This window comes from Bos mutus, chromosome 12, assembly GCF_027580195.1.
Source record: "Bos mutus isolate GX-2022 chromosome 12, NWIPB_WYAK_1.1, whole genome shotgun sequence".
NCBI lineage: Eukaryota > Metazoa > Chordata > Mammalia > Artiodactyla > Bovidae > Bos > Bos mutus.
The window spans coordinates 81,412,230-81,439,930 of record NC_091628.1 but is presented as its reverse complement, the minus strand read 5'-3'; the positions used below and the strand labels follow the sequence as shown (position 1 = coordinate 81,439,930).

The window sequence follows — 27,701 nt, the reverse complement described above, 5'->3', positions numbered from 1 at the left end:
AGAAAGCAACTTTAATCATTAAAGACAGACGACCTTTAACAGATAAGAGAGCATTGGGCATAATTAAACCAATCAACCATGTGTTTCTAACCACCCACCATACCAGAAAGGTGTAGGAAAGAAGAACACAAAATCACAGGCTGGAATGAGACGAAAGAGTAGCAGAGTCCAAATCCAACAGGGAGGAGAAGAGAACGCCAAGAAGATGTGCACCGAGGCAAAGATGCTTCAGTTAAACTTCACAGGATGAGTACAAGTTGTGTTTAGTATGGAAAGGAAGAGAAACGTGAAGATAACCCTACCCTTAGAAAGTCAAAATAACAAAATCAAGTCATAATAGATGAGATTAACTCTTTGTGTGTGTGTGTGTGTGTGTGTGTATACACAAAAAAACAAACCCATTTAGTCTTAGAATTAAAAAACACATCCTATGCCAAAGGAAAATGCCTAGAACTCTTTAGGCTTGAAGTACATGACTCTAAAACTGCACCAACCTATAGCTTAGCCAATGGTTTTATAAGGAAAGAATGGGCCAACAGAAAGAACTGGGTTCGTATGCCAGAGCCTTTCTGTCAGTGTCTTTGTTACCATCTAATAGGAAAGACTGGGACCCCCCGGGGGACTCCTGGACTTGGTTCCAATGAGGAGTCACTGTTTGATACCACCGGTTGCCAAGGTCTTTCCACTTGTTGCCTTTGCTTCCAGTCTAGTCTCACCAAGTCACTTGTTTATTATAACTCCCATGTCAACTCTCCTAATCAGAGAACACACAGCCAATGAATGTATTCTGATCTGCTGATTAATTCTAGTTCTCAGTGAATTGAAGTGAAAGTGGAAGTGAAGTGAAGTGAAGTAAAAGTCGCTCAGTCATGTCAAATCTCAGTCACTCTTTGCGACCCCATGGACTATCTAGTCCACGGAATTCTCCAGGCCAGAATACTGGAGTGGGTAGCTGTTCCCTTCTCCAGGGGATCTTCCAACCTAGGGATGCAACCCAGGTCTCCCTCAGTGCAGGCAGATTCTTCAGCAGCTGAGCCACCAGGGAAGCCCACTAGCTGTCAGTGCACAGTATCAAATGGTTTCTGGTTTGCTCTCTCATAGTTAGCTGCTACAAGTCATTTCCACTGAGCCCAAACAACTCTGGTCACACCAGCCCAAACCCAGTCTCCGGGGTTTGAAAGTCAAGATCTGAACCCAGACCTTGGTGACCTTATAAACCACACCTCCCGAGGCACCCTCTGATAGCTCGTCAATCTCTGACTCCATTATCCAAAACCCTTCTGCAGACACATGTCCTTTTTCCCCCTTCCATCCAGACTCTGGGTTCCTTTGAGGGCAGAAGATGTATCTTTCTATCTGCTAAGTACTCAATAAATGTTTCAAGAAATGAATGGATAAAACAGTCAATGGAGATAGAAATAGGAGCCTACCAATAATCATCCATTACTTGCAGCTTTCCTCCCTATTATTTCAAAAAGTCCTCTGGTCCATTATGGGAATTGACAAGGGAAGACTGTCGCATAAGTAACTGAATGCTCTATTTTAATTTCTCCATATATTTTATGTATTAAAAGTCACATTCAGGTAATAGTCTATTGGATGTCAAATCAATTCACATTAAATTTCTGTAGTTTCATTTATCTGACTTACAACAGACTCCAAATCAATATCTGATTTCTACTCAATGAAGACTAAAATTCATCTCAAAAATGAGCTTAGTTCTCTTTTTCATTGCTGTGGTATTCTTTTCCACTCATTAAAATCATATTCCTGCTAAAAAACAGGTCTGTAGCCACTTTATATAAATCAACACCAAGGTGGACATTTAAAGAGCGTTAGTACCATTCCTTTGTTTGGAAATAAATCATTGCCACTCTACTAAAAAGTCAATGTAGAAGGGGTGCGTGTGTGCTAAGTTGCTTAGGTCATGTCTGACTCTTCTGTGACTCCATGGACTGTAGCCCACCAGGCTCCTCTGTCCATGGGATTCTCCAGGCAAGAATACCAGAGTGGGTTGCCGTTTCCTCCTTCAGGGGATCTTCCCCACCCAGGGATCGAACTCATGTCTCTCGCATTGGCAAGGGTGGTTCTTTATCACTACACCACCTGGAAAGCCTCAGGTGGCCCCTTTTTCTACTGAAAAAGGTACAAGTCTTTTTTGTGCAAGGGGTAGGGAGAAAAAAAATTACACACTATGAAGTGTGATAAAATCTGAAAATTGAACCTAAACATAGCATTTCAGACAACCTTTGGGATATAAATCTAATAGCACAAAATACAGTTTAAAAATAAAAGTCTTCTTCCAGCTACTATAATAGATTAAATCATTTCCAGTCAATACTGTTACTTAGGTTAAATCTGGGCAGTGCTTGACGCACAGAAATCCTTAATCACCTTGGCCAAGCATGGGCATGAGTCTTATGAGACCTTTCACAAAATTTTAAGATTAATTAAAAAGGAAACTTACTAGGACTGCAAAAGGAGGAGGAAAAGGTGAAGTTCTCTTCCAAAGGGCTTACATAACGATGCATGAACACCTGAGAGCCTTTATTGGCTTTATTAGATTTTTTTAAAGCTGTATTTTCTTAAGTCTTTATGGAAACCTTTACAATACTGCTTTTTATGTTTCAGTTTTGGGGCCACAAGACATGTGGGTTCCTTAGCTCCTTGACCAGGGATCGAACTCGCACTGCCTGTGTTGGAGGGCGAAGCCTTAACCTCCGGACCAACAGGGAAGTCCCTGAACTTTTTTTTAATGGAGTGAAATGATAAAAGGCAGAGGTACCCCGGAGCCCAATAGGAAGATTACATTTTATGACTAAAGCCACGTCTAGTTTGGAAGGCCAAATTTCAAATAGAGACTTTTTTATTTTATAAACTTTTTTCTCTTGGCTGACATGATTCCCTCCAAAAACAGGGGTCACTTGAATAGCTATGAGCCACATATGGAAAGTGGGATGCTTAGCCCAAGGAATCAGGGCCTCTGAAGGGTACCATGTTTCCACACCTGGGCCCCAGCCCAGGCTTCCTGGCATCTTCTGCTCCTCTTCTTCACCACTCACTGCTCTTCCCTGATGGCCTGCCACGGCCCTGTTTCTTTAGCTTCAACTTGGAATCCCTCTTACTAATGAATTTCCCGCCCCCAACCTGGCCAGGGCTCCGTCTTTCCTGCACCAGTGTGGTCTAACATGCCACGCTGACCCCACTGAAGCCGGGATACCAAGGCGCTCATGTTTCAAACCGCAAGCAATGTGAGGCGCATAATTTAATTAAACTTCCTACGGAAGAATTTGAGAAGTGATCTTGGAAAGAGGTTGGACTTGAGGGCCAGGAAACCTGAGTTCTCATCTGAGCTCTGCCTCTAATTAGCTGTATGGTCTTGGAGGACAGTTTTAACCTTCCACATCCAAGGTTTTCTAGGATCTCCAGGTTTCCTCTGTGGTTTAAAAACTCCACAGTTCCATGGAATTCTGTCTCTCTCTCCACAAATGATGTATAATCTGAGCACTACGAATTGCTCTTTGAGAAACTAAAAACTTAAAAGATGTCCACAAACAAGATGAATACCTTTTTTGATTTTCAGTCATATTATCCCACTTATTTTCTTAAAGGAATAGTTTTAATGTGTTTTTATGAAAGGAATTGGATTATAAGAAGGGGAGATTCACTGTGTTGACTTAAATACAGGCTGTTAGTATTAACAAAGATGTTCTTTTGTATCATCATTTCTTTATTTTTCTAATCCTCTCAATTCGTAGGGCATCTGATTTTTTTATTAATCATTTTATAATGGGCATTAAACAACCCTCTTCATTCCTGGTGGGAAGTAGGCATATCTCTTGGGTGTTTAAAATATCATTATTTTATAGGACTTCAATTAAGACACTGAAACAAAAGGCCCACCCTCCCCCTGGGACACAGGAACAATGAGCTGGAGACAAGATCCCAGAGAAGTGGGTGGCCTGGAACCCGAGCCAGCTGTGCAGATCCACAAAGACTCTCCCCATCTCTTGGTTCAAAGGAGCACAGGGCTGGGAGTCTCCGCCCTGAGGGAGAAAAACAACCACCACTGGCAGCCCAGGAGGGAGTGTGGGGCTCAGAGCCAGCTCCTCAGGTGTCCTGAGCAGAACAGCCTTAAAGGAAGGCAGGGCCCTAGTGCACCAGATGAGACAGAGTTAGAAGAGGTGCAGAGGATCCTCCCTGGCAACCGGTCAGCAGGTATGGCTGCAGAGCAGAGAAACAGAAGGGAATACCTAGGCTCCCACTGTCTTTAAGATGGATCTTGGGGCCTGGAGATGGCCTAAAGTCAGAGAGGAGAGGGCCCCAGGCCCACTCTGACCACCTGCTAGACAGTCCAGCCCACCAGGCCCCCACCAGGCCTCCACCAGGCCTCCACCAGGCCTCCAGATCTGTCAGCTCCAACCCACCGCCAGGCTAAGATGTGGACTGTCTTAGCAGGCAACCTCTCCTGTCTGTAATCCCAAATGAAGGAACTGTGTGTCTGTGTGTGTGAGATCAGTCACTAAGTCATGTTCAGTTGACTCTTTGCGACCCCGTGGACTGTAGCCCACCAGGCCCCTCTGTCCGTGGGATTCTCCAGGCAAGAATACTGGAGTGGGTTGCCATTTCCTCCTCCAGGGGATCTTTCCGACCCAGGGACTGAACTCGTGTCTTTTACACCTCCCGCGTTGCCAGGCAGGTTCTTTACCACTAGCTACCTGGGAAGCACCTGTACTTGTGTTGATTATTAAGTTTGTTTTCATTTTCTTAGCAGAGCTAGCCCTTCAAATGCATTTGCCGGAGAACGAGTACCCTGGTCTACCAGGAGCAAGGCACTCTTGGAGTGGGGGTGGGAGGGGCCAGGGCTCTGTGAAAGGAGGCAAGTGGGCGTGTGAGAAACGGAAGCCCAGGAGGGCTGTTCCCAGGCGGGCGTCGCTGGGGCCCAGCCCCTCTCCCTCGCTAAAGAGTTAAGCCCTGGGTAGAATTTCTATTGTGGTCAGCTGGGCCAAATACATTTTCAACTATCCCCTGCTAGAGAGACAGCGCCCAACACCCACTTCCTTTCGTCTCTGGGTCCCTGCGAATCTGCCGGAAATGCCCCCTTGAATGCGTCTGTCAGTGCAGTAAAACGTTGCGAATCCAGCGCGGTGTTAGACCTCCCTTTGGACGAGGCTGGGGACTTCGCTGCCACTTACTGGGCACAGCAGTAATGGAACCTTTCCAGATATCTGGCAGAGGCATTTGTTTCAGAGCAGATGACTCGCTTTTGAGAAGATTCAATCCCAAGCTACGCTGGAAACTGAAATTTACCCAGGGCGTTCCCCACATCTCACTGCGGAGATCATAGCTTGGCCGCAGACCCACAGTGTTCCATGAAGATCAGACAAGTCCATTTCCAGGGAGGCAGTTTCCTGAGGATTTTCAGTGTTTAATTCACTAATAATCAAGGAAACAAACAAAGCATTGGGACCAGACAAGAGTCGGGAGAAAGATTCCCATTTAGGTTTCTAAAGGGATTTAAACAAACAAACAAAAAAGACAAACTCCCAGGACTTCCCTGGCGGTCCAGTGTTAGACTCCACCTTCCAGGCCAAGGGATGCGGGTTCAATCCCTGGTCGGGGAACTAAGATCCCACATGCCTCACGGCCAAAAAACCAAAACAAAAAACAGAAGCAATATTGTAACAGATCCAATAAAGGCTTTTAAAATGGCCCACATCAAAAACAAACAAACAACAACAAAACGCCCAAGAAATGAATTAAAACATCGCAAGGACAAGCCTGATGTGGACAGAGAAGTGGACATCTCTCTGCCTCTGACAGCTCCTCTTTACCAGCCCCTGCACGGTCCCCTAGCTTCTATCTTTTAACGGTCTCTGTTCCCTCACAGTGTCACCTTGTGGCTTCAAGGACTTTCCTTGCTGTCCGTTGCCATGACAACACACGATTTAGGGCGCTCTTGTGTGACCCTCAGTGTGCACCCTCCCCGACGGGTAGGCCCACCTTCCCTCCGCCACCCCTCTGCACAGATGTCAGTCATCTTTCTAAAACTCTCATCCATAGTGTCAATGTCTCAGCTTAAATTCTTTCAGTGACCCCCTCAATGCCATCAGATTAAACTCCAGACTGCTCAGCATGACCTAAGGCCTTTGGTGACCAGTGGTACTGACTTTCCTGGACTCTCCTCCTGCCCTTCTTCCACCCTCCAGCACACAAGCTACTTCTCACTCCCTAAGGAACTGGCCCCCTCTGCCTGGCTGGTGGAGCGGCTCACTCCCACCTCCCGCAGCACACAGCAAGCGATTCTGCTGAAATGACTCAAAAAACCTTGCTGTATCGCCTACCAGACTCAAGAACCGCAGACTGTGCTAGTCATCTTCGCTTCTCCAACACCTTTAGTAACATAAATGTCTGGGTGAATGCGTCATTGGGACTTTTAAATGGAGGCTGTCTTGTTTAGTTGTAAGATCACTTGAGGTGGACTCCCCTGGTGGTACAGTGGATAAGAATCTGCACGGGTTCAATCGCTGGTCTGGGAAGATCCCACGTGCCCGGAGCAACGAAGCCTGCGTGCCGCAAGTGCTGAGCCTGTGCTCCTAGAGCTGTGACTCCTGAAGCCCGTGCTCTGCAACAGGAGTAGCCCCCGTTTGCCACAATTAGAGAAAGACTGTGCACGGCAACGATGACCCCGCGCAGCCAAAAATAAATAATTTTTTTAAAAAAAGAAAGATCACTTGAGGCTCCAAATGAGACACTGTCTTAGCAACTGGTGAGACATCAAGTAGCTCTGTCAATGCATAATGTCCTGTTTCCTAAAGTGACATATATGTATATTTATAAATGTCAGCAGACCTTTGAGAGTCATAAAAATTTCATTCTGCTACCTTGCAACCCACCCCCCCAGATTATATATGACATAACAGCTTATTCAAGTACAGTAAATTCTAAGTTAAATGTTCAGAATACTTAGTGACTGGACTCGTCAATTAAGTTCAGTTTTTAGAGAGATGGGGGTTGGTATTAAACAAAGAGGCTCGTTTTTAATCACTTCCTAAGTATCACTGCACAGGTGAGGATGGAGAGAGAGAGGGTGCCCAGAAGACCAGGAGCAGCCAGGGAACGAGTGGCAGGGCCAGCTTCCCCATGAGTAAGGGCTCAGCCTGCTCTCCACATCGTATGACTTTGCAACTAAAAACTGCCACCCTCAAAAAGAAAACGATGCTACTAGAGGAGAGGAAGCACGCTCTGATAGGCACCCTGGTCACTCAACCCGCTCTGTGCCGCCTAGAGGACACTGGTCAGGGGTGCAGACAGCTTCCGTGAACGGTGCTGCCTCTGTAGATTCTCATACATCTAATGAGAACCCAGATTTTAGGGCAAATGTACCCTCTGAATAACAGGTTAAGAAAAGTGAATTTTAGGATGGTTTCTTGCTTACCAAAATACCCAGATTACTAACAGACAGACTGGGGCTAAAATCTAGAACCAGATGACTGTATCTCAGGTCTTTCCCCTACCTTGGTGCCTAGGGAAGTGAAATGTGAAAGTGGAAGTCGCTCAGTTGTGTCCAACTGGAATTCTCCAGGCCAGAATATTGCAGTGGGTAGCCATTCCCTTCTCCAGGGGATCTTCCCAACCTAGGGATCAAGCCAGGTCTTCCACATTGCAGGGAGATTCTTTACCAGCTGAGCCACAAGGGAAGCCCACCCTGGTGCCTAGAGCACCTAGCATTCCATTCAGTAACAAAGCCTTGAGGAAGGAGTGGGCAAGAATAAGTTCTTTTATTTTCTAGTTGTCTGTGTCTTCTTTAGAATGCAATTTTAGTTGTTAAAAAGACCCTACCTTTGGTCTTCCCTGGTGGCTCAGACAGTAAAGCGTCTGTCTCTAACGTGGGAGACCTGGGTTCGAGCCCTGGGTTGGGAAGATCCCCTGGAGAAGGAAATGGCAATCCACTCCAGTACTATTGCCTGGAAAATTCCATGGACAGAGGAGCCTGGTAGGCTACAGTCTATGGGGTCGCAAAGAGTCGGACACGGCTGAACGACTTCACTTTCACTTTGTAGGAACGCCTAGTATAGTGAAGAGTGAATATGTTGTTGTCTAGTCGCTCAGTCAAGTCTGAGTCTTTGAGATCCCATGAACTGTAGCTTGCCAGGCTTCTCTGTGAATGGAGATTCTCCAGGCCAGAATACTGCAGTGGGTAGCTGTTCCCTTCTCCAAGGGATCTTCCCAACCCAGGGATCAAACCCATGTTTCCTTCATTGGCAGGTGGACTCTATACCACTGAGCCACCAGGGAAGCCCAAATAGTTAATATGTGTCAAGTTAAAACATGTCCACTATTTATATAATTCCAATATCCCAATAAGGTTCCTTTCAGGGCTTGCCTTAGGAAGGCACACTCCTCCGTTCACATGTAAGGTCTCACTCCTGCGTGAAGGGGAACCCCACACAGACCCCTCTGTGAGCACCGTCATCACGGTAGTCCTGTCGGGGCAGCGCTTCCATACCTGGCAGGCCAGGCAGAGTCCATCTCAATCACAGTGGAGCGGAGGTTACGCTTTCCGGATAAAATGCTGAGCAGACGGGGAAGTCCTGACTGGAGGTCTCCTGCCATCAGGGGACTTCGTGGAGCTCCCTGAACTCGTCCTCAGGGGCCTCGGGCCCACACTCCAGGTGCTGCTGATACGAGGCCGCTCAGGCCCCGGCAGGACACTCAGCAGGACCTGGGCTCGGCCAGGCAGAGGGGTGGACACAGCAGGACCTGTTCAGGTTGCAGGAACCACAGAGCGTGCCTCTTGTTGTTTAGTCAATAAGTTGTGTCCGACTCTTTGTGACCCCATGGACTGTAGCCCGCCAGGCTCCTCTGTCCACGGGATTCTCCAGGCATGAATACTGGAGTGGGTTACCATGCCCTCCTCCAGGGGATCTTCCCGACCCAGGGTTCAAACTTATGTCTCCTGCATTGGTAAGTGGATTCTTTACCACTGAGCCAGCAGGGAAGCCCCAAGCGTGTGTCCAGTAATATGTTAAATGGCATCTGATAATTCTGAGGCCCAAACCTCGGTTTGCATTTTCTTCAAGGACTTGGGGGTTTTGTTGTTGCAAGCAGACACGTTTCCCCCTCTTCTGTCTCCCTCATCCACCACCTTGAGCTAGGCTTTTACGACCTCAAAGGCAGCTGGTATTGAGATTCCAAATCCATCCATTTATTCAAGACATATTAAGTGCCTACCATGGATAAAAACACTGTCATAGGAACATCGCAAATGCAAAGGTGAATTAAAAAAAAAAACCCACTATGATTTATAATAAAAACCCAGTGACTATAGTTTGCCACTCTCATGGAGATTTTATTTTCTATTTGGGGAGAGAATAATAAGGTCTTATACTTACAAATAACTATAATAAAGAATGACTTCCAATGAATGGTAGACAGACAGTACAAATAGCCCTCCACCTGCTTGCACTGTCCAAAGATTCCATCTTGCTTCAAATCTTCCCCTATCAATGCCTGTTCATTGTGTTTAATAACCTAAGACACGTACGTTAATCACACAGATAGAAGTATCCTTCTGCTCTTCATTGGTTACTCGATGGTCTGTGCTTACCCAGTGTCACTCACTGTGGAAGTGTCATCATTCTCTCAGACCTATTTAAAATGTCAGCTAAAAAAACCCCATTATTTTTAATAAGCGAAGATTTGAGAAAGAAAGAGAGAGAGAATGAGAGGGAGAGAAGGGAGGGAAAGGGAAAGCTGCTCTGTCATGTCTGACTCTTTGCAACCCCATGGACTACACAGTCTATGGAATTCTCAGGCCAGAATACTGGAGTGGGTAGCCTTTCCCTTCTCCAGGGAATCTTCCTAACCCAGGGATTGAACCCAGGTCTCCCGCATTGCAAGCAGATTCTTTACCAGCTGAGCCACAAGGGAAGCCCAAGAATACTGGTGTGGGTAGCCATTCCCTTCTCCAGGGGATTTTCCCGGAAACAAACCGGGGTCTCCTGCATTGCAGGGGGATTCTTTACCAGCTGAGCCACCAGGGAAGAAGGAAGGAGGAAGGAAAGAAACTGTGGCCTGACATGGGGAAGACACTGCTTCGGTAATGGACTTCCAGATCCATCCAATACCTTTCATTCCACCTGAGAAAATCAAATCTTAGACTCACTTATGCAGGTGATATTGTGAGTGTGTGTGTGTTTTATTTCATCTAGTTATTTATGTAGGTAATCTCAACTCCCTGCTCAATAACAAGTTTTCCTAAGCACCACATAGTGTTTCTAACAAAAATCATGCCATACATTGCCTGTGTGGTGGGGGAAAAAAAAAGCTACTGCTTCACCAAGCTGTCTTGAGGAAAAATGAAGATGTCTGAAGTGCTAGGTAAACACAGAGATCAACCTGATAGATGTTTTCTCTAAGGGTTTCTGCAGGAGGTGCCGCAGCTCCCGGGCCGCCCAGCTGCTGGGGCAGCCTCACCCCACCTTCTGTGTAAATGCCGCAGCTCCCTAACAGAAAGCAGAACACACATCATCACGCCCCCGAGAGCTGCCCACGGGACTGCGGCACTGGCCCCGCTCCACTGTGGGATGGGCCTTCTCTGCCAGGACAGAGCACGGGACCCAGAGGGGTGCCAGGGGGGCAGTGAGGAGGGCCGGAGCACCCACCTGGGTGCCACGTCAGTTGGACTGCGCTGGGTACAGCCAGAAGGCCCAGAAGCAGGTGGAGGGCCTGGCAGAGGGCGAGGGCTCCACCAGGGTGCAAGGGTTGGAGGGAGGCCTGCTGGGAGGTGGGGGAGAGCTTGGTTGAAGAGCGCATCAGGCAGAGGGAACAGCCTGAGAAGAGGCCCTGGGGCAGGAGGCTCCCAGAGGAGCCCCAGGGAGGCCAGCGGGGCTGCAGTAGAGAGCGGGCCGGAGGCAGTGATGATAACACAGTAAGCCACAGTAAGACTTCACTGAGGGCCTTTGAACACAGGTGTGAGGTGATCAGACCTGCCAATCGCTTACTTTTCAAAAGATCACCCTGGCTATGCTGTTAGGACAGACGGGAAGAGGGCAAGGACAGGAGACCTGGAAGACTTGATTGGATTAATCAAGGTAAGAAAGGATGAGGGCTGCGGCCACGGTGACAGCAGTGGGGGGCTGACCCGCTGCCACACCCTCCCCATCCCCTGCCCTTCCGAACCCTCCCCCGGGCTGTTCTTTACCAGGCCAGCATGACATTCCCTCCCTTAGCCCAATCCGCCTCTCAATTTCTCTAATACCCAATCCTCTGCTCCCAATTAGAGATAGAACTCTCTCTCCTTCCTAAACTCTTCCTGTAAAGACCCTTCATTCCATCCCCACAGATTCCTCTGAAGAGCCCTCACTTCCAAATACATCCCTCATAACTCTTCGGCCTCTTCCTCACTCCTGGGCTTCCCTTCCTAGCTTGTTCTCTCATTTCCCCAATCCTGATCAAAACCTCCTGTTATTGCTCTGAGTCATGAGGATTCCTTCTCTCTGCTATCATTCAACGCTGACCTCTGTGCTCCGCTCAGTCAATTCTTCAGCCCCAGCAGGAAACGACCATCCTAGGCAACAATGCCTAGGATGCTTATTCATTGGAACGACATGCCTATTCATTGGAAGGACTGATGCTGAAGCCGAAGCTCTAATACTTCAGCCACCTGATGCAAAGAGCTGACTCATTAGATGCTGGGAAAGACTGAAGGCAGGAGGAAACGGGGACGAGAGAGGATGAGATGGTTGGATGGCATCACCGACTCAATGGACATGAGTTTGAGCAGGCTCCGGGAGATGGTAAAGGACAGGGAAGCCCGGCGTTCGGCAGTCCATGGGGTCTCAAAGAGTCGGACACGACTGAGTGACTGAACAACAAAGACAACAACGCCTGGGTTATCGGCACCGAGGACCACTCTCCCACCTCAGCGGCAGGAGTGCGGGGCCACTGGCTCTTTCTGCCTGCCTTCTTCAAAGCCCTCTCGCTGCCTTCCAGGGCCCCTTGCTTTCCTGGTCCTCCTCCCACTTTCTGTCTGATTCTCACTCACCTCCCTTCCTCCTAGGTGAAGGTGCTCCCCAAGATCCAGTCCCTTGAGGGCACCCTCAAGTGCTCGGTCCCTCTGACTGCTGTCTCATGTTTCTGTGGGTGAGCCCAGATCAGTAACCCTGGCTTGGCTCTTAGGCTGGACCTCTGCATTTCCAACCACTAAGGGTGTCCCAGGTGGCACTAGTGGTAAAGAACCTGCCTGCCAATGCAGGAGACATAAGAGACACGGGTTGGATCCCTGGGTTAGGAAGAGCCCCGGGAGAAGGGCATGGCAACCCACTCCAGTATCCTTGCCTGGAGAACCCCATGGGCAGAGGAGCCTGGTGGGCTATAATCTATAGGGCTGCAAAGCGTCAGACACGACAGAAGCGGCGTAGCAGGCACACAAGCATGAAGGACTCAGCACCTGGACGTCCCACTATCTTAAACTTCCAAAAATAAATTTCCATGGGATTCAATCTGTCCTGATACTAGTCACATTCTCCTTCTCGTTATTAACATGAATTCAGTAGCTCCTTTCCTAAGTTTTGAGCAATTCAAAAGCAAGAACCCTGTCTGAGCCCTTTGCACAATCAGTATAACTACAGACTATATGCTAAATAAACACACTCTTCAACTCAGCTGATCAGTGCTGTCCAAAAAACTAAGCTCTTCTTTTTAAGACATAGTTGATGATAAAAAAAAAAAAAGATAAAAAAGACCTGTCACCGTTTTCCATTAAAGGCATTATCTGACGTAGAATTAAAATCCTTATCTCCTGAGGGTCTGGCCAATGTCAATTCAGAAACATTATTTATCCAGATTTTTCAGGTAGGTTCAGTCCTCGACATGAACTAATATCCCAGAAACCACAATGCTCATGGAAATGGACATCACTGACCACTGAATGCAGACTGATAAAAATTTTGAGGAATTATATCAAAAGAGCACTTTGCAATAAAAAGCCCAAAAGAAAGTATTGAAATTATTTTTTGGCAGCATATAATAAAAAGTGAGGACAAAACACCATGAATTAAAAAAAAGTTCTTTTCAAAAGGACAGATGGGAAATGAGATGAGGGACGTCCAAGCCCTTTGTAAGTAGTGGGGCCTGGTTTCCTTTTTAGGTCAGTGGTTTGTAGATCTTTATCAGGCTCATGTAAGCCAAAGAGGAAAAGAAACAGAGGAAAAATAAATATCAGGATGTTGTTTAAAGGAAAATGAATTAACCACATTTTTTTGATACAATGCTGAGAACACTCTAGGATTCTCCTGTAACTAAACATTTCCAAAAGTGAACATTTCTAGAGCTTCCAATTATTAATAATTTTCCCATTTTCCCTTTAAATTTTTTTGTTGAAGAGATCTGACACTGACAATACACCTTGAAATGTCAATTGAATGAGCCTCAGAGAGTCACGCTTTACCCTGACTGCTCATACAGCTTCTAGAAGACAACAATTTCAGATCTGTATGGCACAGAAATCTCATAACAACCTGCTCTTTTTTTTTTTTTTTCCATTGTGGCATAATATTCATAACATAAAATTTACATCTCAACCATTTTTAAGAGTACAATTCAGTAGCATTAAGAACATTCTCCATCTTGCACAGGGCTCTTTTCATCTTGTGGAATCGAAACACTGTACCCATTAAACAATTATCTCCCTTTATCTCCTGGCAACCACCATTTCACTTTCTGTCTTGATAAATTGACTACTCCAGGTATCTCGTATAAGTGGAATCATACAATATCTGTTCCTTTTTGACTCATTTCAATTAGCATAACGCCTCAAAGTTCATCCATGTTGTAGCATGTGTCGGAATTTCCTTCCTTTTTAAGGGTGAATAATATTCCATTGTGCATATGCATGCAATTTGTTTATCCATTCTCCCATCGATAGACTCTCGGGTTTTTTTCTGCCTTTCGGCTACTATGAATAATCCTGCTAGGAATGTGGGATGTACAAGTAGTTCTTTGAGTCTCTGCTGTCAATTCTTTTGGGTATATCCTCAGAAGTGGAATATGACATACTGTTTTCACATCTTTCTTACAAACCTTATGCCTCGTTAGTTTATGTCCAACACCAAAGTCTAATGTCTGGAGGTCAAAGAGGCACCAACCGAGTACCTGAGCCTTCCTCAAGGCCACAGTCTGGGTGGAGACACTTGAAGACAGAAAGCATGAGAAGCCATTACTGAAAAGCTCTAGACAATGTACTTAAGTGTTCAGATACACAGTGCAGACAGTAAGTATTAGAAGAACGAAGAGAAGATGGAAAACATTACTTGGACTTTAACAGCTTCAGAAGACATGGAATCTGAAGTGGCCTCATGGGTGAAAACATTCTAGAAGGTTGGGAAAGAAGAGAAGATATTGCTGGGGAGGAGAACCAGGACGCCAGGGCAGACACAGAGCAGAACGACCCCAGAGCACCAGAATCTGATTCTGAAAACACAGGTGCAGTCAGCTAGAGAGGGCTGTCTGAGCTTCGGCATTCCTGCCCTAATCTTGGCAGATAAAACTTCATAGATATTCTGACAGCTGAGAACTGTCTTTTTGAAATTCACATTGACTTTCTGTCTCTCAGGATTTTTTGTTTTAAACACTCTCCTCCCACCTTAGACAAGTAGATCCAACAACAAATCTTCTCTCTACAAGGTTCGTTCTCAGACATCCTTAGGGGCTGACCAATACCAACACAGGTCTACACGTGACCTGTATAAATGTATCATTGCTATACACACCTGCTGCTGCTGCTGCTGCTGCTAAGTTGCTTCAGTCGTGTCTGACTCTGTGCGACCCCATAGATGGCAGCCCACCAGGCCCCCCGGTCCCTGGGATTCTCCAGGCAAGAATACTGGAGTGGGTTGCCATTTCCTTCTCCAAAGCATGAAAGTGAAAAGTGAAAGTGAAGTCGCTCAGTCGTGTCTGACTCCCAGAGACCCCATGGACTGCAGCCTACCAGGCTCCTCCGTCCATGGGATTTTCCAGGCAAGAGTACTGGAATGGGGTGACATTGCCTTCTCCGGCTATACACACCTACAGTTTAGTAAATTACCATTCTGAATATATGTGACAGAATTTCACACCAAATTCTATTATCTTATTAATAATAATATAATATAATAATATATATTATAAGATATAATGATATAATAACTAATATTGTTTAACTGGAAAGTGTAGGATTACAACTCAACCCCACTATGCGTTTTGCTCACTAGTTGACCCATTTCCTAACCAGCTTGCTACCTTGATTTCACATGAAGTAAAATACTTGCCCCTGTCTAATTTATTCCCTCTGCCTCTGATAATACAATAATAATTCTGCCCTCATTCTGCCTAAAAATGCAGGGACAGACAGAAGAAATCCATGATATCACTAAGACATGTCACTGGATCAACCAACTACATAGTCATAAAAGCATTGAGACAATTTAGCAAGAAAGCACATAGCCTTCCCAGACTAGGATACAGGAGGACACCTAGAAAGAAAACGGCAGCATCTAAACTTCCACGTGGCCCATTGCAATTACTGTGATGGGGATCAAAGCTGAAATTCAAGCTCCTTAATCTTTGAAAAAGCTTCCCCTAAACAGAACTTAACACTCTTCATCAATCTTGGCTAGCAAAATGTCAATGAGTTCTTTGCTGTTCCTAGAATATTTATGTCTGGTATCCCCAGAAAAGTTGTTACAGGCGAAAGGAAAAAAGGAGTTTTTATCAAAGTTTTAATCATCTGTTTCTACAACTGCTTATACATCCAGGTTCTCTGTTGGTGAGATAAAAAAATGAAATTATAAGTGTATCTTATTTCTGGGGTTGGTATGTTTCTGAAGCAACTGGATCTCCAGTTTTCAACTAAAACTTTTCATTCTAGGCTGCAAAACTAGAAATAACTTTGTTACTCTAACTGATACTAAGAAGAACAGATACCAATACTTCATGCTCAAAGAAACTTGAGATAACCTTTAGCTTCCTCAGAGCACAGTGCAGGAAAAATATGTCAACATGGAGTCTAATTTATAATCATCTAATTTAACTCCTCATGTTAACAAAACTGTTGTCAAAATCACAGAGGAAAGACTTCATTCTGAGGTTTCCATTTATTCATCCTTTAGTTGGGTAACCTATTCTTGTAATGAAGTTTTCAAGGGCACTGTATTTTGGGGCATGATTTGAAACCATTTATCAGTGGAACATCCCACTAATGCTCAATTTCATTTCTGTGGCATTCCTAATTTTTCAGGAAAGAACTAAAGAATCATCATTTTCTCCACAAGTATCTCTCACAAGTTTGAACAAGTGAATATTTGTGAAAATTCTCACCTTTGTTGTAAACTGGAAGCTCTTAAATTTGATGGGGGGAAAAAAAACTTCAAGGAATATGATTTGATGATTGTTATTAACATGGAAGTTTCCAAAGACAATTGAACATATAGAAAACTGTATATATAGCAAGTGATGTTCTGGGGAGTGGGATTAAAAAGAAGGTGGAAGGAAGGCTTTTTAATGTCAAGTGTTTCAATAGGATCTGCTTATTTGTTTGTTACAAGCATATATTAGTTTTTAAAATTAAACAACAAAGAATCAAAGAAGCTTCAAAAAAAAGGCAGAGTCAGGGGCGGGGGGCGGTAGTTTAATTCAGGACAGAGAAGTCTAGGATGATAACGGCATCAGGTAGAGAAGAAGGACGCTCCAAGGTTAAATCCCAGGACAGCAAGGGCAGTAACTGGAGTCTCCAATGGATGGATGTGACTCCAGGCTGCCAAGCATCTAACGCGACTGGGGTTCCATCACTTCTCACTGGCCTGGAAGCTGCTGTGGGTCACTGAGCACAGGACAGTCTGAAAGGCTTCAAGCAGCCATCTAAAGAGCTGCTCACAACAAAAGCTATGCTGAGTGCCCTGCCGGCAGCTACTGAGTTCCCAGAAACAGCACCTGTCACTGCATCAGTGAGGAACATGTTAGGACGTTCCTGGATGTCAGGAGCCCCAAACTCTTCTCAGTGAGCCCACGCACAGTTCAGGGCCTCTCTCCAGGCAGTCTCCCAAAGTGACAGCTTAAAATGACGCCTGACAAAACCTTCTGCCACTTCTGAGCCAATCCCATCCTTAAGACTCCAAGGCACTGGGCAAAACCCTTAAAATCCTCTTCAAACAAATTTCCTAAGATGTAGGAGGCACTTGTGTCTACAGAATTAGCTCAGACTATGGACAGGGAAGTCTGGCGTGCTGCAGTCCATGGGGTCTCAAAAGTCGAACACAACTGAGCGACTGAACTGATACCACTTCTATTCAAGATAACAGACAAATGCTTGAGAAAACATTTGTGTTATATATGTATGTGTGTTTTATGCATATGAATATGCACGTAGTCACAGATATGCACACACATAACATATATTCATATCTGTGTGTGTACACACACACACATATAACACATATATGTAAAACAATACCAATAAAAAAATCAAGTCATGAGGGAACACTTGGAATAAGATAATGGCAATAAATTTTCTCCCTAAAATAGCATCTCTTCATCTTTTTAATTCCCTAAATGAACTAACCCAACAATAAACCAAGAGACAAAAAAGAACTATTTGTAAAGCTCGACCGCACGGTGCTATTTACCCTCACCTGAAAGTCATCATACGGGAAGAGCAGCATCTCCCGTAGACAGTCGTTCAGGATCTGTGTCTTCTTCTGGACGATGACATTTTCATAGTCCAGTGGCTCAATGAGCTTTGGCTTGGCCTGGAAGGTGAAGAGATAAGCAATTGAAACACCTACAGATAAACGCAACTTCTCAAGACTGAAGAACTTTATACATCTTGCATGCGTTTGCTCAGTCGTGTCCAACTCTTCGCGACCCCTAACTCTATGTAGCCCATCAGGCTCCTCTGCCCATGGAATTTCCCAGGCAAGAATAAACTGGCTGAAGTGGGTAGTCATTTCCTTCTCCAGGGGACCTTCCCAACACAGGGATTAAAGCCGAGTCTCCTGCAATGGTAGGCAGATTCTTTACCACTGAGCCACCCAGGAAGCCCAAAGCATAGGTCCCTTATCCATACTACTCTACATGTTTTTGCATTCTCCAACTTCTCTACAATGAGAGTGTGGCAGCTTTGCTATCAGGAAGAATCAAAAGCAAGAGAAACAAGTTGTTTTCAAAAGAACAGAAGACACTTCCTGGTCCTCTGCTTGTTTGGTTATTTAAATACAAAGGAGGCTATGGGGTCTGGTGGAACTTCAGTCACATCTTGGGTCACCCCTGGCTAGGTCAGTCCCCTACTAAGCCTTAAGCTTTGCCAGAGCCACTCTGGGAATCCAGCCATGATCTGGCAACGATGGCCAGTGGCTCCAGCTATGACCATCTCTTCTTGATCCTGGGCTAACCCTAACCCTAACCCTGGGCTTAAAACATCCACAGAGCTCAATATTTTATATAAAACTCTGTGAAACTCAGTTCTCTGAGTCTCAAAATAGCCTTGTCTAATCTGATCTATCTACCTACTTACATATGCAACACCGAAATATAGAGAAATGTGAGCGGGACTAAAACCAGGCCAGTAAGGGGGAAAAAGTACTTAAACCAGGGCTTGTGGGTGAGCCCCAGGGGATAGGGGTGGCCATCCCTAGCATGCACTAATCAGAAGAATGAGGCAACGAGCTGAAGAGAATATGCCATTTCTAGCCATTTCCAAAGTTAGTAAAAAATCTCATCTAGTTCTAGTCATTGTCACAGTGTTTAGTGATCACTTTCCACATGCAAGGCACTAACTGGGCTAACTCAACAGTAAAGATACATATTCAACTAATTATAGCACAGTACACCAAGTGCTAAAGAGATGCATGTGCATGCATGCACACACACACACAGTTATCAGAAATAAATTCATTATATCAATAAATCCTTTACTGCAATATTATTTCTGAAACTATTTATAAAAACATCCAATATATACAATTTCAACAAATGCTCTATATAGTAAAATGTCAATTCATATGTAGGAAAAATACTAAAGATATCTGGTATATGGCAACTAGATTAGAAATTCTGACAGACTGCCCTGTGTTCCTCAAATTTGTATCCTTTCCTTCCAAATAGAGCTGGACTACATTTCCCAGCCTCCCCATAGTTGGGTGTGGTCACATGACTGTCTTGTGACCAATGGCATGTGAGTAGAAGGGATGTGGCCTGCTGCCAAGCCTGGCTCATAAAAAGCCTCTGCTATAGACTGACTGACTATGTCCTGAAAACCCATGTGTTGTAACCTAATCCTGAAAAACAATGGGATTTCAAAATCGGGCTTTGGGGAGGTGATTAGGTAATGAGGTAAAACCCTCATGAACAGGATTAGTGTCCTTATAAGAGAGACCTCCAAAAGCTCTCCTGTCCATTCCACCATGTGAGGACACAGCAAGAAGAGAGCATCCATGAACCGAAGTGGACCCTAGGCAAACACTAAATCTGCCCATGCCTTGATCTTAGACTTCCCAGCCTCCGGATCTGAGAGATAGCCTCTCTCCCCTGCTCCCTCCCTACGCCCCTCTGCCAGCAGCACACAGTGGACCCAGCAGTGGACTCAGGAGGCTGAGCAGAGGGTGCAACCCCAAGATGGAAGGAGTCTGGCTTCTGAATCACCCAGCAGAAGGCTGCCTGCTTACAACAGGCACTGAAACAGCCTGTGAACAAGAACTAAAGCATCTACTGTGTTCCGCCATGGAGTTCTCAGTTTTCTTACTGAGGCAGTCACCTTGCTCTATGCTATGCTAAGTCACTTCAGTCATGTCCGACTCTGTGTGACCCCATAGACGGCAGCCTACCAGGCTCCCCTGTCCCTGGGATTCTCCAGGCAAGAATACTGGAGTGGGTTGCCATTTCCTTCTTCAATGCATGAAAGGGAAAAGTGAAAGTGAAGTCACTCAGTCGTGTCCGACTCTTAGCGACCCCATGGACTGCAGCCTACCAGGCTCCTCCGTCCATGGATTTTCCAGGCAAGAGTACTGGAGTGGGGTGCCATTGCCTTCTCCGCACCTTGCTCTAGAAGTATAAAATGCTCATCTTTAATGTCAATTACTTGATTTAAGTAGACTCTACAAAACATGCTGAGAAAAAAAAATAGTGCCCAAATAAGTGCACAATTATTATAAAAGTACATGTTTATGGATGGAGATTAAAAATATATACAATCAAAAAAAGTAAAGCTATCTTGTGAAAAGTGGATGTAATTTCTTCTTTCAAAATATTGGTAATGTTAAACTGTTTTTACATTTAAAAGAGGCCCAAAAAAGATTTGAAAGCAAAAGCAAAAGTCACTCAGTTGTGTCCGATTCTTTGCAATCCCATGGACTATACAGTCCATGGAATTCTTCAGGCCAGAGTACTGGAGTGGGTAGTTGTTTTCAAGTAAGAACTGTCACAGAAAATGAAAGTCTTCTCCAAAGTATGTTGCTATGCTATGCTAAGTCACTTCAGTCGTGTCTGACTCTGTGCGACCCCATAGATGGCAGCCCACCAGGCTCCGCTGTCCCTGGGATTCTCCAGGCAAGAACAGTGGAGTGGGTTGCCATTTCCTTCTCCAATGCATGAAAGAGAAGAGTGAAAGTGAAGTCACTCAGTCGTGTCTGACTCTTAGCGACCCCATGGACTTCAGTCTACCAGGCTCCTCCATCCATGGATTTTCCAGGCAAGAGTACTGGAGTGGGGTGCCATTGCCTTCTCCGCCAAAGTATGTTAATTCAACTTAAATCATTTCCTCCTTTATTTCAGTTTGTTATGCTGTATATAGTAATCAGTCTACGGGTGCTTGTTGGCAAAATGGATGTTAACTGTCCACATTCAAATAAGTGATGTGTTTCCTGCCCACGGACCGATACAGACAATACGTTTACATCTTAAGTGCATTTAATGACAGCTCTCGCCATTTGACTGAACTTGGACTTCTTAAATCTTCCATAAATGAAAACTATCTACATAGTCATAGATCACTTTTGCTGTTTAGCACAACAACTAATGCTTTTGTTAATGAGGTTAATTATTGTTTTCCCCTGAAGGTATCTTGGCAGTATTTAATGTAACATTGTAGGTATTAGGGCTACCTTGCTTCTGTGGGCCGCTGTTAACTTTCAAGGTGTTTTCACACAGATGATCACACTTAATCCACTGTTAAATTAATTAAACCCAGAGGCCATCAGTCTGAGGTGCTTCTAATGCCATAGGTGGCTGCCTATGTAAGCAAACGGAAATGTAAGCCTGTAAATGCCTCAAGGTTATGAAATCAAAACACTAAGGACAACCCGGCACAAGCAGCCAACCAGGCTCCGTGCTGGAGCCAGTCGACAGCTCCTTTCTTTGCTTCTGCGCTTTTCTTTACAGAAGTCTCTCCCCAGCTCCTACCATCAGAGCACTCCCAACCTCTGGGAATTGGGTATTGCTCAATTCAAATCTATTTTTGCTCAAACCAACCCTTGAAATGTTTAATATGCCTCAGGCTATCCTTTAACACCACAAAGAGGTAGGCGTGGAAACATCACTCCATTCGAAGGAGCCCCAGAACAGAGGATCAGGAGTTGAGCTCACGGCCTGACGCTGACCGCCACCCAGTAGCCAGCAGACGGGACGAGAACACAGTCTCCTGTCCATCAGAAGTCTTCCTTCCCCAGGCTGCCTTGTGAAGGGTCAGTGCTCACCAATGCTCAACCGCAGTACAGTGTCGACCTCTCTTTTAAAAGACGGATGGTGCATGTGAATCAGGAAAACTCATAGGAGGATGGCAATGTTTCAAAGCCTACCTCTCAGGGAAGAATTAGAAATAAAGGAAATCTCAGGGAAGAATCGGAGAAGGCAATGGCACCCCACTCCAGTACTCTTGCCTGGAGGATCCCAGGGACGGGAGAGCCTGGTGGGCTGCCGTCTATGGGGTCGCACAGAGTCGGACACGACTAAAGCAACTTAGCAGCAGCAGCAGGGAAGAATAACATGTCTTCTGTGGTCTCCAGGACTGGGAAGAGTTGACATGTGTACACACCCTTAAGTTGCTCAATGAAACGACTCCTGGAGACCTGTCCGGGGGGAGGTTTTCAGCAACTGCACAGGGCACTGTCCCTGACAGAGCCACTGACTCCAGGGGAAAGGGACCAGAGGAGAGCCACCCACCCACCTGCTGCCTAAGAGCAAGGCATAAAGCTCCTGCTTCCAACACGGATAGCTGGCCCAGTGCCTGCCTTCCACACGTGGCTTTTAGGAGGAGGGAAGAAAGAAACCATCAGAGGATAAAGGCTGAGAGTGGAGACTGGTGAAGAAGGACAGGAAAAGGGCCAAGATTGAGATGGGGGAGAAGAAGAGTCACAGGTGACAGCCACCTTGGGGTGGCAGAAGTAGAAGATACAGAGATGGAGGAAACATAAGGGCAAGATAAAGACAGCAACAGGAGACACACAGAAATGACAGAGAGGGGGGCTTGGGAGACGTGAGGGGGCCGGTATCTACCAAGCTGTGGGTTAAGACGTGAGGGGGCCAGTATCTACCAAGCTGTGGGTTAAGACGTGAGGGGGCCAGTATCTACCAAGCTGCGGGTTAAGATGTGAGGGGGCCAGTATCTACCAAGCTGTGGGTTAAGAGCACAATTGCCTATTTTCCACTCCTCTTTAAACTGATGATTCACTGGTTACAGCTGTTCGCTGTTCTTCAGCTCCACTAAGCTTTTCCAGCTGGTCACATGTGTTTTCTTTTTTTTTGGTGGGGGGGCTGGTGTCGGGGGGAAACCTCAGCCTACCAGTGTAGGAAGCTGGCCTGCAGCATCACTGGTGACAGAAATGACACACAAATAGCACAACGACTCGATGGACATGAGTTTGAGCAAGCTCCGGGAGTTGTTGATGGACAGGGAGCCCTGGTGTGTTGCAGTCCATGGGGTCGCAAAGAGTCGGACATGACTGAGCAACTGAACTGAAGAGCAAAACGAGATTAAGTTAATTATCAGACAGCCGGACTCCTGGTTCAGAAGTAAGAGGCTTAGCACAGAGCTGGCTCATGACCTTGGCTTTAAAGCCATCTCGACAAACCTAAGCTCAATGTTTCTCCTGGTGACATGACTCAAGAGTGTTAGACGGCACCCCACAATCCTGCATTCCTTGCAATTGCCCGGCCATGAGGCCAAAGAAAGAACCTGGAGTCAGTGATAGAGAAAATCAATGATGTACTGGACGGGGACTCTTACAAGTCAGAGGCCATGTACAGCTGACGGGAGGCAGGACACGACAGCAATCTTCACTGCAAGAGGGAGGGCTGGCCATCAGTGACAGGGGGCCTGACGTCAGAAGGGCCCCTCAGGTGCCAGGGAGCAGCTGGAACGCATGCCCTGCAGCTCTCTGGGCTGGAAGTCGCAGTGAGGATCGCTGTTTCCTGCTGATGACTTCGCACACTGGAGCCCGTCTAGACTCAGGGCTAGGACAGCCACTAGCTGAGGGGTGCAGGGGATCGGGCCAATCACACAGGGGGTTACTGATTAAACTTCCAGCTTAAGCTGGGGAGGCAACCATGCACATAAAGTAAGGCTGAGGCAGAGCCGGGCCAAGCTGGGATGTACAGAGAGCAGGAGTTCAGGCATCTTATGAAGCCTGATTATAGGAAGGGCTACTTTATTTTTTTCAATTGAGGTATAATTGACATACCAGTTCTTGATTTATGTGGGTCCAGAATTACCTAAATTGATGAATGGCCAATGCTCTTACAAAGCTCCTAGGCCATTAGAACTACCAGGTTTTGGAACTCTGCACGTTTACCTGCTTGAATTTTCAATATTCCAGGACACTTGTGTCTCCCTAGGCAGGATGGGGCTCAGCCAGCTCCCGGGTAGGATGTTTGGAACATGTCCAGTGCGTGACTGTGCTTCATAGTGTGTAAAAAGTGCAGCTCAATCTATAGTCAAGTCCTTCAGCTTCCTCCCTCGTTGGGAGCTTAAAAGTTCTTATCTATCAGACGAGCCTAGAGCCTGTTATACAGTGTGAAGTAAGTCAGAAAAAGAAAAACAAATGTCGTTTACTAATGCAAGTATGTGGAATCTAGAAAAATGGAATCCCCATATGGAATGTACCAATGAACCTATTTGCAAGGCAGGAATAGAGACTCATACATAATGTACAGACTTATGGTTATAGTCGGGCAAGAGGAGAGTGGGACAAGTTGAGAGAGCAGCACTGAAATACACACATTACCATGTGTAAAATAGCTAGCTAGTGGGAAGCTGCTGTCTGACACAGGGAGCTCAGCCTGGCACTCCGTGATGACCTGGAGGGGTGGGACGGGGTGGGAGGGAGCTTCAGGAAGGTAGGGGCTGTGGATACCTATGGCTGATTCATGCTAATGTGTGGCAGGAACCGATACAACGTTGCAAAGCAATTATCCTCCAACTAAAAATAAATACTTTTTTTTTTAAAAGTCCTTATGTATGAACATTCATTTCTCGGTTGCTGTGAAATCAGATAGGGAGAGGACTGTGGTGCTACGAGGCCACAGCAGTCTACAGCAGTGTTTCTCAAAGCAGGGTCCGGGGAACAGCACCGTCAGCATCACCTGGGAAGCTGATACAGATGTCAATTCTGAGGCCTCCTCCCAAGCCTGAATCAGAAGCTCCAGGCAGGGACCAACCATCCTACAAGAAGCTCTCCCAGGGATTCTGAAGAACACCTGGACTACCATGATGGCCCAGGAACTGCGCTGGAATTTGTGAGTTCAGGGATGAACACGGAACAAGACCATGCTGAGAGTCTTAATCTCCCTGAGGTTATGGACCCCCTGAGACCGAGGGCCCCTCCCCTCAGAAATGTATATGCACAGTACTTGGCAAAGTTTTTACCTAGTTTGGGGCGGAGGGAGGGCTGCCCTTCCCTGGAGACTAGCTATGGAACTGAGTCAAAGAAACCCTGGAAGGTGGGAGAGGCAGGCTCGTAAACACCTGATTTAGTTTAGTGGCAGGTGCCGGCAGACACTGATGCAGAGCTGAAAGCAGAGATGAGATGGCACCAGCTGCCGTCCATGGGCTGTGAGATCTCCTCACGTCACCAAGGAAGTGCTGCCTCACCAGGGCTGAGGGAAGAATGAGAATTCTTCAGGAGGCAAGGGTTTGAATTCCTTGACCCAACAGCTCAGCCCTCCTTGGGCACGTGGATACGTGGGTTCCAGTGGCGTCTCTAACCCGGGGGCCCGGGACACAGGCAGTGCGCTTGTCACTCCCCACACAGACCCACCTGTCACAATCCTACAGCCCTTTGCAGCGGTCCACAGAGGCTTTATTTTAGCAGCAGAATCGTTGCTCTAAAAAAACAAATCTGACACAGGCAGAGCTGCCAAGAAAGTGAAAGCAGGGTTGCTCTAGCCCCGGGACAGGCAGTGCACGGCCACATAACTGGGGCACCACCTCAGCCCATCAGAAGGCAGCCTATCCCTTCTCTGACCACTGTGGCCTCGTTAGGAGCAGTCCTAGGGTGCAGTTCCTTCGGCCGTGCGTTGAAATGACCCATGAACAGCTCATCTCCCCCACTGTTAGCGCCCTGGGACAGGGCCGGTTCTCCTTGTCTCTATGCCCCCTCAGCATGGAGCCCAGGACCCAGAGACGCTGTGACAGCTTAATGCCCTTCCCTTGCACAGCCCCTCTCCAGGCTCCATACATCTCTGTTGAGGTTGACTGTTGCTTGGCATCTTGGTTTAGGAAGATTTACAGGAACGTGGCTCATTAAGTCAGTCCTCCCAACGTCATGTAGGCAATACGACAAGGAGGTACACAGAAGCGGTACCACAACACAGGTACATCCCAAGATTTTGGACCAGAACTGCTTGGAGGTATCGCAGATCAGTTGTCACACAAACTCAGAATGCCCCCAAGGCACACAGCTCCTGTATGATGACCCTAACAGAGATTTATTCAATCCTAAAAGTTCATGTGATGTCACCAAACATTGCAAAGCTAAACGCTTCTAAACTATGATTAATCAAATACAAATTTCAACTAATCTTGCTACAGGAAAGACGAAATGATCTAATTCTTGTGACACTGACTGATAACACAAAGTCATGATCGTATGAAGAGGTGATATGAGTATGAAGCCAAAAAATGTCTCAAAGAAAGTATTACTCAGGTGTGTCAAGAGGTTCACTGATTAAAATGTATTGTTTTCCTGTATTTTCGATGTCGATAATTTGGCTTTTTAAACATTGTAATTGGTTGTGATTTCTTTTCAAATTCTAAATAAATATTCACTTCTGTGCCTTATTTTGTATTTGTAACTTAAGTTATTTTTCTTAAAGCCCCCAAAGTCTAAGCTTCACTGCTCGGAAAATCTGGATCTGCTCTGATAGGGCCATATATATATCACACAGATACTGATCAAGTTGAAGGCCATCTTTAGCACAGTGGTTAAAAAAACTGAGCCCATGAAGTTACGTGGGGCTGTTATTGGGCCTCGTTGAATTAATGCTCAACACAGCCTGGCAAACAGCAGGCACATAAATGTAATTATTACTATTATGTGTTGCTTTGACCAGTAGATGGGGACGGGGGGCACTTTTAATGCCACTTTTAATAATATTATTATTAAAAGTGTTGCTGGCATGACAGCAATCTGAATTTTTTGTTCTTGAGTGAGTACTACACGTACATTCAATGTCACCAACCTGTTTACAAAACCTTTCTTCTATGCTCCAAGAACATATTAAACAGACAACAATGGCTAGGACTTTCATAGAGAAGGAAAAACAAAAGGCCGAGCATGGAGAAAACTATATGATAATAAACAGAGAGGACACTGGAATTCAGGGTCTGAGCCCAAAGAAAACCCAGACAGACGCTTCCATTACAAGTGGTATTGGAAAGGACAGAACAGTCTTGGCGGGGGCGGGGATGGAGCGAGCAAACTCCTCGGGGCCCAGAGATGGTTTTCTCTCAGTGAATCAAAGCCTTGGCTTCTTTGGACAGGACTCGGAACAGCCTGAGGCTGTTCATGTGACCAGATGGTAGGAAGAAGCGGCTCCATCTGAAGGGATACCCTGGGCCCAGGTGAGCCACTGATGCCCAGGGCCCCCGTCCCCATCTACTGGTCAAAGCAGGCGGCAGCAGGCCGGCCTCCAGTGACCACGCAGCTCTCACGGGCGCCAAAGGCCAGGACCCACATGCCCTCCTGTCCATCTCCCTCAGAGCCTCGCTGAACTCAGTCCTTTCGATCGCATGTGCTGCTCTGGGCTTGGCCGCTTGACATCCACGCAAACTGAAGTTCCAGATCCACAGGCAATTGGAAGTCAGGTAATGTTCTCAGCACCAAGAAAACAAGACTCCTCTGGAATCCAGCAGAATGGGAGAGCGTCGGCCCACGAATGAGCTCAACATTGGCCAAGTGTGCACAAAGCCTCGAAAACCAGGGGATGAGCTGAACAAAAAGGCTTTCTGATTCTATTGCTCTCCCCTCTGACATGATGGCTTCCCGTGAACTTTCTAGTCATTTCTTGCCTTTGTGTGTCTGGTGATTAAATGTTAACACAAGCTGAAACCCTGAACGCCACTGCTTGAAATAGCAAACTGAGGAAACGGCAGCTCTTGGTGCACTCTATTTTAAGACATGAGAAATGCGTCGCTCTGCTTATAAAGAATTTAGGACTTCCTTGATTTATCTGTG

General features: G+C 46.1%; 1 protein-coding gene across 12 annotated transcripts in view; it reads right to left on the bottom strand.

Annotated features, from left to right (window-relative positions):
• The window catches only part of DOCK9 (dedicator of cytokinesis 9), a 287,028-nt gene that overhangs the window by 130,973 nt on the left and 128,354 nt on the right, over positions 1 to 27,701 (bottom strand). For all 12 annotated transcript variants that reach the window (XM_070380791.1, XM_070380794.1, XM_070380798.1 and 9 more), the window contains exon 2: positions 17,670 to 17,786. In XM_070380791.1, the coding sequence (XP_070236892.1) occupies positions 17,670 to 17,786 (117 nt within the window). The remainder of the gene's footprint in view (positions 1 to 17,669; positions 17,787 to 27,701) is intronic.